This window comes from Seriola lalandi, unplaced genomic scaffold (genome assembly GCF_002814215.2).
Source record: "Seriola lalandi dorsalis isolate HSWRI2012SDOR001 ecotype SW California unplaced genomic scaffold, Sedor1 jcf7180002054953, whole genome shotgun sequence".
Classification (NCBI taxonomy): Eukaryota; Metazoa; Chordata; class Actinopteri; order Carangiformes; family Carangidae; genus Seriola; species Seriola lalandi.
The window spans coordinates 1,217,057-1,229,264 of record NW_019525504.1 but is presented as its reverse complement, the minus strand read 5'-3'; the positions used below and the strand labels follow the sequence as shown (position 1 = coordinate 1,229,264).

General features: G+C 41.9%; 1 protein-coding gene across 2 annotated transcripts in view; it reads left to right on the top strand.

The window, feature by feature from the left end:
* Positions 1–5,006, top strand: part of gpr68 (G protein-coupled receptor 68) — a 28,904-nt gene extending 23,898 nt beyond the window's left edge. For both annotated transcript variants that reach the window (XM_023394736.2, XM_023394737.2), the window contains 5 exons: positions 2,105–2,254; positions 2,809–2,942; positions 3,288–3,510; positions 4,032–4,212; positions 4,302–5,006. In XM_023394736.2, coding sequence (XP_023250504.1) covers positions 2,105–2,254; positions 2,809–2,942; positions 3,288–3,510; positions 4,032–4,212; positions 4,302–4,759 — 1,146 coding nt within the window. In that variant the 3' untranslated portion in view covers positions 4,760–5,006. The remainder of the gene's footprint in view (positions 1–2,104; positions 2,255–2,808; positions 2,943–3,287; positions 3,511–4,031; positions 4,213–4,301) is intronic.
* Positions 5,007–12,208: the final 7,202 nt, after the last annotated feature.

Genomic DNA, 12,208 nt, shown 5'->3' with positions numbered 1-12,208 from the left:
TGTGTGTGTGTGTGTGTGTGTGTGGGTGTGTACTACACTCAGACTGATCACGTTTACATGGAGGTGAGAGTCTCTGTGCCTGAGCTGAGGGCCACATGTCTGTGAGGGTCTGGGGCCCCTGGTATGCAGACATCAAAGGGTTAAAGGTGAGGAGAGGCTCAGCAGCTCACCACTTATCTCCTCTAATGACCTCCTAAGTAAAAGTCAATTACTTCTGCGTCATGATCAGAGGAGGCAGACCACAGGGGGCAGCTGGAGCTGTTAGAGCTGCTCATTCCAGAGACTCTGCAGAGTTTACCGAGCTGCTCGCCACACGCTGCACTTCTCTTATTTACTGTTTATTCCAACGTCTGCGGCAGGAATAAAAATGTGTGTGTGTGTGTGCGTATATCTGAGTCTGACACCAGGTTGTTCAGCAGCTCCGTCCTCTGCTGCGCAGCCGCTGGCGACATGACCCACTCATTCGGTGTCTTACAGTTTCAGATGAAGTTACAGTCACATTAATTCTTCTTCAAACCTTCAATGAGTCTGGGAGAACCAGGTTTTTTCCCTCAGTTCTGACTCCTCAAGTCCACTTCTGTTTTATTTCTCAGTCTGTATCGACACGAGAACGGATTCTTTTTTCCCTGAATAGTCCAAATTAAGAAATCGTTGGCAGATGTGTATAAGAGACAGCAGACAAGATGTGCAGCTAATATCAAGGTTTAGAAATAGTATGGTCCACTTTAGGGTGAAAGTAGTAAAAATATTTCAACCCCCCTGAACTGATTGTGTTGCATCTACTGTGCGTGTGTTGCATCTACTGTGTGTGTGTTGCATCTACTGTGTGTGTGTTGCATCTACTGTGTGTGTGTTGCATCTACTGTACGTGTGTTGTATCTACTATGCGTGTGTTGCATCTACTGTGCGTGTGTTGCATCTACTGTGTGTGTGTTGCATCTACTGTACGTGTGTTGTATCTACTATGCGTGTGTTGTATCTACTGTGCGTGTGTTGTATCTACTGTGTGTGTGTTGCACCTACTGTGCATGTGTTGCATCTACTGTGTGTGTTGCATCTACTGTGCGTTGCATCTACTGTGTGTGTTGCATCTACTGAAGTTAGCATGCTAAACAGGTCGCTCCAGGCTCTTTCCTCGTAATACAACTTTGTTCCCCGAGAGGAGATAGTGAGTCACTGTCAGAGGTGTGTCCGGTCTCATGTGTGAACCTCAGCACCTGTTACACTGTGATTCAACATAGCGCTCTCTATGCAAACCATAGGGGACATGTTAAAACACTTTTTTTTTATGTGCTATTCAGTAGCAGGTTGTTTCTGGAGTGGTGTCAGGAATGTCGGGGATGATTTAAATGTTTCCAACACTTAAATTAAATATAATAGAGAAGAGAGCACTCCACCAAATGAACATTTCACTCCTTTAACAATATCAGACTCACAATGGACAGTTTAAAAAAATGTTTAAAGAATGATCAAAATTCATGCAGCAGAACCAAAGATCTAATCTTTGTTATTTCAATGCATCCTTGTTCCTTGTCAAAACCTCATTATGGCAGCATTATAGGCGGTAGACTCACAAAAATACCTTTGAAGATATTTCTTTTTCTTTAAGTTTACATTTCATCAAATCATGGAAGAATCTACAGAGTGCTGTGCTAACCAAAGGGTCAAGGGTTTATTCTCCAGCCCTCTGCAACACTGCAGGGAATATGCAAGTAGAGAAAGTGGATGGATGAAGAGATGGGGTTGTGATCCAAAATCAGTTTAGAAAACTCGCCATTCTGCAACTCGCAAGTGTTACCTTTAAATGCAGTTAGCCGTTTATATCTCATGTGACCCTCAGCTGTGAGCCTCCACTCTGTCCACCAAAAGATGCATTATATCACTAAAAAGCCCTAAAGGCTCCGCAAGTCAGGTTTGCTTGGGAATTACATCCATATTGCACGATTCTTCATCTCATAATTTACACCCGTTGCCAATGTCCGGCGGTGGTGCTGCAGGAAGCAGCGAGTCACACAGGCTCCAGTAGAGGGAAGAGTAATGTGGAAGAAAACTGCCTGTAGCAGCGAATGAAAATAATCACAATGAATGATCTTCTTGATTCTAGATCGGTGTTCCCTCCAACTTGTACTCTCTGTACCACGCTGCTGTACAGCTGAAGCAGAAGAATGAGCTGGGAGTTTATTTAATGAATCTCACCGTGTCTGACCTGTTATACCTGGCGTCGTTACCAATGTGGCTCCAGTACATCTTTCAGGTAAACTAAAAAAAAGCAACCATTAGTTCTGTCATATGTTTGATTTGCTGAATGCATTGGATGGTGCGAATTTTTAGAACGATGTTAAATGAATGATGTTAAATGTTCACCTCAAACATCAGAACGATACGGGGGGGGGGGGGGGGGGGGGGGGGCGCTGAGAGCTCAACGCACTGCAACGGCAGAAAACATGCAAATAGACAAAACACAAACAACTTCAGGAAAGATCATGAGCTGCAAATACTCACAGCGAGAGACAGTGAGAGAGAGAGAGAGTTTCTGTTTTGTCTATTTGAATGGGAGAAAAAAATGTGATCTCAGTATTTTGGCAATGGCATGATTGTTGGTGCAGACAGGCTCGTTTCACTATTTTTGAACTGCTGATCTCTTTGGATTGTCGTGCACAACAGTCTCTAAGAGTTCTTACTCAGAGTGGTGTGAAAAAAAAACATCTGTGGATGGAAACCCTTTGTTGTTCAGAGAGGCTCTACCCATCATTAGCACGGTGTTCCTATTGAATAGCTTTTTGAGCTTAGGAAGTGTTGTTGTTTCAGGATGATGACTGGCAACACAGGGAATGGTTGTGTAAGCTGTGTGGCTTCCTGCTCTACGAGAACATCTACATCAGCATCGGTTTCCTGTGCTGCATCAGTCTGGATCGCTACCTGGCTGTGGTCCATCCTTTAAGGTAATGTTGAAACAGCATTGTGATTATTTACTCCTCAGCTCCTTCAACCTTTCACCACTGTTACTCTGTGCTGATGCAATGTGTCTTATCAGTATCAGTATTATAATTTGTGTTGAAAAGCATCTCTGAGATAAGATCCGAGAGTTCTCTTGGTAATACAAAACTTTTGATTGGTGGCGCCTAACCCTTTATTTTATTTTCACTGACGGGTAAACAACACATCAAAACAAATTTCATAGATTATAAATAACTGTGTGTGTGTGTGTGTGTGTGTGCGTGTTACATAAGCTTCTTATTCATTACTTATTACTTGTTCTTTTATTTTTCTAATCTCCATGTCTCCAGGTTCAGCTCTCTCCGCTCCATGAATGCAGCGTGGATTGTTAGCGCAATCATCTGGCTGAAGGAGATCGCAGTCGGCGTGGTTTTCTTCCGCCACAAAGAACTGAGCAGAGACCGCAAGAACCAATCGGTGTGTTTCGAGCACTACCCCATGCAGCCGTGGGAGTACCCCATCAACTACTACCGCTTCACCATTGGCTTCATGTTCCCACTGGCCATTTTATCGGTAGGATAAGATTTTTACAAATATATTTTTGATCATATTTCATCGTAAAGATTTTGACACAGTCACAGAGGCATTTTATTGCATTGTAATCACATTTGAGTTCATTTATCAATATTTTGCAATCATATTTTTCATGTAGCACCTTTTAGGGCAGGGCATCATTCTGATTGGTTCATAGAGGTTTGTGACATCACATAATAAACAAACATAGCTCCGACCCCCTTTAACTTGAGGTTACAGGTCTGATCTGAGAACACCTGTGTGAGCGTGCAAAGCCTGTCAGTATTTTTACTGACACATGTAACTGGTGTTAGGTTGTGTCTGTAATCAAAATGCCACACTTCATATTCACTTATATGCAAACAGACGAAACAGAAGACATCAGAAAACATCTTCATAAGTTTGACAACACATGAGCGGCGAAGACTCACAACACAACATCAGCGTTTCCAGGGGACTCCAGAGTTGTATTCTTGAGCATGACCCCGATGGATCTGATGACTTATCTTTTTCCTGTCCAGATCAGCTACCTGTGCGTCCTTCGGGCCGTGGGTCGGAGCGCCGGGACACAGCTGGTTCAGAAGATAAGGATCAGGCAGTTAGTCAGCAGCACCATTCTCATCTTCCTTGTCTTTTTCTCACCGTACCATGTCTTCTTGTTAGTGCGCACCCTGCTGGAGCGGGACTGCAACTTTATTGCAGGTACTGCTTTCTCCGGTTTTCCACAAGTATTCCAGTGAGTAAGAATGAAAACTCATTTTAACCACACGGCCTGTATTCTCATCTCCTAGGAGTATTTAACTACTACCACCTGTCGTTGCTGCTGACCACCCTGAACTGCGTCGCTGACCCTGCTCTCTACTGCTTCGTCAGCGAAAGCGCCCGCCGCGGCCTGTACAGAGCCGTTATCCGACCCTTTGCCAGGATATTCTGTTGCTGCTGTCGCCGTGGCAACGTGAGCCCCGCCAATCCGGCCGTAGATTCCCATGAGGTCGCCGTTGACGAGTACAACGGCCAGCCGACTGTGACGCTGCTCACACACACCAGCACGCTCAGTAACATAAAAGCAGACCCCGCCTGCAATAACACACTTTTAATCACACAGACTGATGAAAAAACTATAATGCCCTTAATTAACACAAATGACAAATATGTGCTCGGTGATGGAAAGCCCAGCTGTGTGATAGCCATGGAGGAGCAGAGCCAAAAGACAGAGAGGACTGAGGAGACTGACAAAAGCATCAACTGAAGGGATCCAGGAAGCGATCAGGAACTGTGCTAGCCGGCCTCAGGGCAGACTGACTCCCTCACCACATCTTAGTCTGAGAATGGGACTGAGCTTGTCATGTCACGTGACCAGGGTATTCATTCATGTTGGAACATACATCACCCGGGCTCTATCCTAATGTCCAGCAGGTGTCCACCGCTGGATTAAAGTAGCAGCTGGCTGAATTGGTAATAATAAATTTTGGCAAGACATTTATTTACACTCTGGGTTGTTGTTATTCTGTCTCTTATACACATCTTTAAAAAGATGTCAGTGAACTCCAAGTATGTCGACAGCCATGTTGCCATACAGCATGTACATCAACAAGATGAATAGAGAAAGCACTGTATTCAGACCACTTCCCTTTCTGCACGCCTTATTGCGTTGTACATTTAATTATGAATGGATAAAATGACTATTTGGTATTTGCTGCCAGATTGATTGATTTATAATGAATTTGCAAAAATAGTTTTCACATTCTCATTGTTGGTTACTGAGTGTAGATTGATGGGCAGAAATGTTGCAATATAACGTGCAAAAGATGAAAGGGTTTGAATAGTTTCTGAAGCCACTGACTGCTTCCATAATTCTGTCCAAGTCGTTTATAATGTTGCAAATCTGGGACACAGTCATCTTCTAATTACACTGCTAAATGGTGTGATTTATCTTGTATTTATAATGATGTCAGTGCAGGCAGAAACCCTTTAATAGTGTTGACAAATGAGTTCATTTTCTGGCTTAATTCATACACAACTCTTTCTGACATTCAACCCAGCGACAGCACACAACAAACAATATCAGAACAAATCTCATAAAAACTTGAAGTTGTGCACATGTTGTGTGCTTCATGGTTAATAGTTTTGATCAATACATGAACACAGTGCGCTAAATTAAAAGGTTAAATACAGATCGTGCAGCTGTAAAATTACTGACATTAAATTTAAGGAATTTACTGATGTTTGAGTCTGATGGGAAAGAATCATGTAAATTAGGTGGGTGAATGGTATAGTTGTTGTTGCTGTGAACATTTAAAACAGGACAAAAGTCTTAATTACAAACATCTACAGTGTTTCTTTCAGTGTTCTGTAATACACATACAACAGAGTATTAGGGCCACATTGAGGAAAAAAAAGAAATCAGAAATTTCAAGAATAAAGTCATAATTTTATGAGAAAAAAAGTCCTAATATTTCAAGAAAAAAGTCGTATTATTACGAGAATTAAAAATGTAAAATTTTGAGACACCAAGTTTTTGAGAAATACATATTTTTGTGAAACTTCCGCTAAAGTAACTTCACACGATGCTCCATGTTCCTCATTTTAAAGCTTCTGACATTTCCCCTCCAAGACAACACTGAACCTCAAATTACAGCTTTATTCTTGTTATATTAGGACTTTTTTTTTCTTGAAATATTATGATTTTATTCTCAAAATTTCGATTCAAATTGTTATACAGTGTAACAGCAGCACATGTACACAACAGTCATCAAGTCAGCCAGCTGACCCAGTAATGTCTGCTACACAGCAATATCTACCTTGTATTTGCTACTTACAGGGTAGCTCCCGTTAGCCACCATAAGCTACTGCTCAAACCAGACCGAGTCAGGGTGCAGAAACAGTCCAGGGTGCCCTGAGAGCTGGGTGGGTGTGAAAGCCCTGAGCAGCAGGTTCCCGGCTCTGCTCCTGACCAGCTGCTCTCTCTCACATCTCCTGACTCCTCACCGTCGCTGTTGAATCAAGGCAAAAAAATAAAGAAAATAATAACTTTAATATAAAATTCCATAGTCTATTGAACTGGGCAAGGATGTTTCATTAGATATAAATTCCACTTTTTATTTGGAAGAGGAAGATTGTTGTTTATTTTGTCAAAAGCTACACACTCTTTCTTCATCATTTGAACCATTTGACCCGACTGACCTTCCCTCTGTGCTTCTTTCACAACTTTAACCCTGAATTGAACTTTGAAGGTTTGTAACACCTTGCATTTGTTTTTAGAAAGTGTTACTATTTATTCTTAAATATTTTTGACAAATACTTTGCATAATTTGCATTTGGGTGACTTTAAATTTCCATACTGGTGTAAGTGAATGAAGATGGGCTTTAAAAAGAAAAGGGCAGTGTGGTTGTTAATATTAGCTTGTATCTGCTCTTCCTGGTCTGCTTCTGTTCTGTGAAAGGATAAATATCAGGAAAAACAATCTCCAGTGTTTACATATTGTTATTTGCATGCATGGGGACGGCACTATATTCTTATCGTCATAATTTTCAACATTATAAATTCAAATTGTTACATAGATTTGATGTTATTGTCGAAGCTTCAGTCGTAGTGGAACTACAACGTGATGATCACATCATCTTGTCAGAGGAAATATCTTCAGTGATGAATGTGACACGGAATATTTTTTATAAAAGTTTGAAAACGTGTGCTAAAAAGAACAGCTAAAGCTTTTAATTGTGTTGTTGTTGCTGTGCATGTGTGTGTGGTGTGTGTGTGTGTGTGTGTGTGTATCTGTGACTGTGGTCTATGTGCATGTGGTTTGAGTGTGACCCAAAAGACTTCTCACTCTGACGCTTGCAGGGCTAACAGCAGGAAGTGTGTGTGTACGTTTTGACGCATGCAGAGTGTGATGCAGCGGACCGATAGTGCAGGCTCTTGCTGATTACGCAGATGTACACTGGTGCCCCGGAGCTGTCTGTGTGGTGTGACTTCTTGTTTGTCTACATGTCCTTCTCGCTCTTGTATTTACAGCTCTACACGTGTTGGCCGGTCGCTTCGGTGCAGATTGAAAAATCTTAAATGAAATGCGATTAAATTTTTGTACAAACATTGAACATCTCCAGAGCGTGAATCCTAATGACTTCGGTATGTTATTGTGTGGAAATGCTGTTAAAGTGAAGCTTGAAAGAAAAGTCTGAACTGCATTTTTTTTTTTGAATCAATTCTTTATTTATAAAACACAAGAGAGACACATCGCACTACAAACATTATCTCATCTTTAAACCCACCACTCCCCCAGAGAGCACGGTTACATACAGTATATAACAATGTCAGTCAAAACGGTGTTGCCCTTACCACCTTCCCAATGGGGACGTCCCTCCCCCATTCCCCCTCCCCATCTCTCCTCATAAAAACAAAACTAGCAAAAAAAAAACCCCTAACCCTTTCTTTTTTCATGCTTTTGCCTTCTAACAGTCATAGAGAGAGAGAGAGAGAGCGAGAGAGCGAGGCAAAGGGCCACAGGCCTGTCTCAAACCCAAGCCACTCTGTTTTCATTGCACCCACATGTAGCCTAAGGCTTGTTAGTGCCACTAGAAACAGGGGTGCTGCTTCTTGTGTTCATAGAGTACAGAAAGGTTTTTATTTCTCCTTTTATTTTTACCTTAGAATATAAAACCGCCAACTCATGTTTGAGTCCTCTTTCTGTTGTATTTAGCTTTTGATTTAGACAACATCTGCTTGCCCTGTTTAAGTTATCCTCACACTTTGACCGGTTCCAACTGGTTATGTTGCTTCCCTCTTCCCCCAACTGCGAGCCAGGTCGTAACTATTATTAATATTATTACTAGTTTTCATCAATAGATTACATGTTACAATTTGCTGTTGAAACATTGCTCTGCTATATTGTTGTAGAAAAATCACACACAAAGGAAACACTTTTCCTCTAGGTTCTGTGCTTGAGTGAAGGTTTTGAGTCGCCGTACTTTCCTTCTTGAGTGACTCTGGTTCTGTTAACAGCTGTTCTGTCTCTGTATTTCAGCACTTGGTGGTGTGATGTTATGGTTGGCTGGATGTGAGTTACCCGTGTTTATTGGTTTTGGGAGATTAATAAATGCAGTTGTCAGGTGAAAATGAAAACGACTGTGTGAGAAAACAAGAATGTTCTTTGTGTGTCATCATATTTGTTTTTGTAACAGCATCCTTCCTCTGGAGGTACTTATGAAGTAGTGTGTGTGTGTGTGTGTGTGTGTGTGTGTGTGTGTGTGTGTTTACTCTAAGTATGTAAACAGTGCAGACACAAGAGGACTTTAAATGTGTGTGTATGTGTTTTTTAGAAGCTCTGAAATAGTGTGGATTTTGTGTACTGAGAGGTCCGTGCATGTGTGTGCGTGGTCGCGGAGAAAATGCATGCGTGTGTGAGAGTGTTTGTATTAATCTTGGCAATATCAGCTGCTCCTGGCTGCCGCTGTCACCAAGCAGGAAGTCACATTAAACTTGGGTAATATTAGGGTCAGAGGTAACTTGAGAGACGGAGATGAAGGGAGATGAGAAGAACAGCAGGACGAAACAGAAGCAGAGAGAAGTTTGTTGAAACTGGCCCTCGTTACATCATGAAATATTTACTAGATTCGCTTCTTTTTCTACTGCCTCAATTCCTGATCCATTCAGCCAAGCTAACTGTGACACGTGTTTATGTTTCCAGTGTGATTTTACTGTAACCCAGCAGAACAGTAACAGAAATACAACAGGAACGTTATCAACTTGAATTATTTTAAAGAAATCAGGAAACTTGTCACTGAGTCACTGTTGTTGAGATTGTTCCTGTGTTCCCTTCCCTCTTGTGTCTGTTTGTCCCCAGTTTGTCCTCTGTGTCTGTGTCTGTGTGTGTGTGTGTTGGTCTGCGCAGCTGGGCGTCGGCTCCTGAGTCTCCCTTCACACCTGATAAGCATCTTGTCATCAACACCTCCTCCTGCTGCAGTATATAGAAACCGCTTCGTATTCGGATTCTCTTGGACACGATATGTCAGTAACGTCTTGATGTAACCTCTTCAGATTTGGCACAAACATTCACTAGGACTCAAGGATGAACTGATTAGATTTTGGGTGCTAAAGGTCAAAGGTCAAGGTCAGTGTGACCTCACAAAACACTTTTTAGCCATAACTCAAGACTTCTCTCAGCAATTATGACAAAATTTCACACAAATGTTTCATATTTTAAATGACTCTAGATAAACAGGGATGTAACCTGACTTTAACTAGCACACCTGGATTTTCTTCCCTGCTCCTCTGCAGTTCCTCTCAGGCTCTGTCAGTGGACAGACATTTTCAGAGATGGGTTCAGGTCAGGGCTCTGGCTGAACCACTCACACATTCACACAGTTGTCCCTAAGCCACTCCTGCGTTGTGCTTCGGGTCATTGCCCAGTCTGAGGTCCTGATTGCTCTGGACCAGGTTTTCATGAAGGATATCTCAGTACTTTGCTCCATTCAGCTTTCCATATCTTCAAACAATGCTACAAGCTGTTACAATCATGTGAATAGAAAAAAAGACAAAAGATGAAAAGGATAAAACAATTTGTTGAACACACCTTTAGAAAGCACATGCTGTTTTGTTGGTCAAATGTAGATGGAGTGGAAACCACAACCATCGGACACAAACTGTGCAGGTCAGATCTAAAGCAAACTGTCTGTGTTGCTGTGATGAACATGTGATGAAAAAAAAAGAAAGTTTAACACTCCAGCTCCTCTATCTCACACTCCATTCAGACTCCCTCTCTGATGAAACTCTGATGACTCGTCTTGAACTTGGCCCAATCCCATCTTTCCAACGAGGTGTGAGACATTTTAGTAGGTTTTTCTCAGCATCCACACATGGCCACAGTCTGTATGCTCCTCACACAACTTAGTCTTTATTGATAACTTAAACTTCTCTGTGAGCCTGTGTCCTTTTTGGCTGGACGCAACAGCAGGGTCAGCCCTATAATCTGGAATGTGTCTGACTGACTGAGTGATCATATTTCCACCAGTGGTCAGCGGAGTGCCTCGTCACTGAGTTTGAGTTTCTGGTACAAACTGGTTCTATGTGTTTACAGCTTTAGTGTTAACAACTCAGCTCATTGCCTCTGGATTTAGAGACTTTGTTTCAAACAGACTGGGTATAAACCTGGTTCAGGTCTGGACCATGTATGGATGCTGCCCAAGGGCTTAAGGTTTAGCACTTCCAATACACTGAGCCTCTCCTCCATTACAGCAAATAAACTACTTTGATTCCATGTATCATTATTACTAAAGGAGGCAGAGGAAGAAATAAACATAAGACACACCGAGCAGAGAGAGCAGGAGAGAGAGGGAGAGAGAGAAGTCATTGGTAACGAGGCTTCGTACTAACGACTATGACCAACTCTACATATCAAACAGAGGGAGTCAGACAGAAAGACCTGCCTCTAATAAAAGTCTGTCACGTTCTGGAGCTGAAGCAAATAAAGAATAAACTATTGTGGATCACAGACAGAGACTAAATAAGGAAGCCAGTCTGTCTCCTAACTTTCTCATGTTACAGTAAATACAACTGAAATCACATGACATGTCTTTGTCATTAACTGATGTGTTCGGTGACGACGTCACAGTTACAAAGTCAGGATTTGACATGTACTAAGTTTGGACCTAGTCTTGTTTAACAGAGATGGCAGTTATCCTAGTCCACAGGGCTTTTCTGCGCAATCTCCACCACCACACACTCGCAGGTCAGATTCATTTAGTCAAAAGTGATTTGTGTTAGTGTTTGTGATTATGAAGGTCACAGCACAGTCGGTGCAGAGTACAGACTTTTACAAAGAATATGTCGGCAGCTCCTCATGAACTCGCACCGCAAAGAAACTCTGGTACTACTACTGGGTTGATTACATCAGTAAGAGAGGATGCATTGCATACCTCAGATTTTTCATTTGTAATTCAGTCAGAACAGCTGGCACCAATTAGCAGAATCCCACCCAGCTGTTATTAAAGTGCAGATTGTATCATCATGTTTCAACTAATATAAATTAGGCTGTTTAATATTAAAGAAAACCCTTGCAAGGTTCCCTTCCAGGGTACAGGTGGCAAGCGGTTTCACAGGTGGGGGGGTGTGGCCAGGAGAACAGGGAAGGGTGAAGTGCTTGGTGAAGGAGGACAGAGAGTGGGTGAATGTGTATGGTGGTAGACAGGGGAGCTCTGAGAAGGCTTTGATGCTCTCTGGTGTTGAAGCCTCATCCTCATGGAGGTCATGGGAATTCTGTGAGTGGAGGGGTTTAATAACTGAAGCTGAGGATCATGATGAGATCAACTCTGCAGTACTAAACCCCAGTGCTGCATCCTGTGAGTTTGATCCTTTTTCCTTTTTTCTTTACAATGCATTACTGTTCCTGGATTCTTTTTGTTTTTGTTTTTTTGTTGCATTGTGAAGAGACGATTTAAATTACATTTCTGTTTTTGAAATTTTTGAGCGGCTGCTTTGGACTATATGGGACAGTGAAGAGGTCTGTTTGAGTTGGCTTGAACAGACCAGTGAACTCTGAATTCCATCTTTTGGTCCATCATTTTGGTGATGTGTTTCGTTGTCATAATAAATTGATGTGATGGACTACAAGTTTCCATTCAGTTCGCTCTGTGGATTCTGTTAAGAAGCTTTTAGAAGCATTTACAATCAAATTTCATGAATTAACCAGGTCTTAGTAAA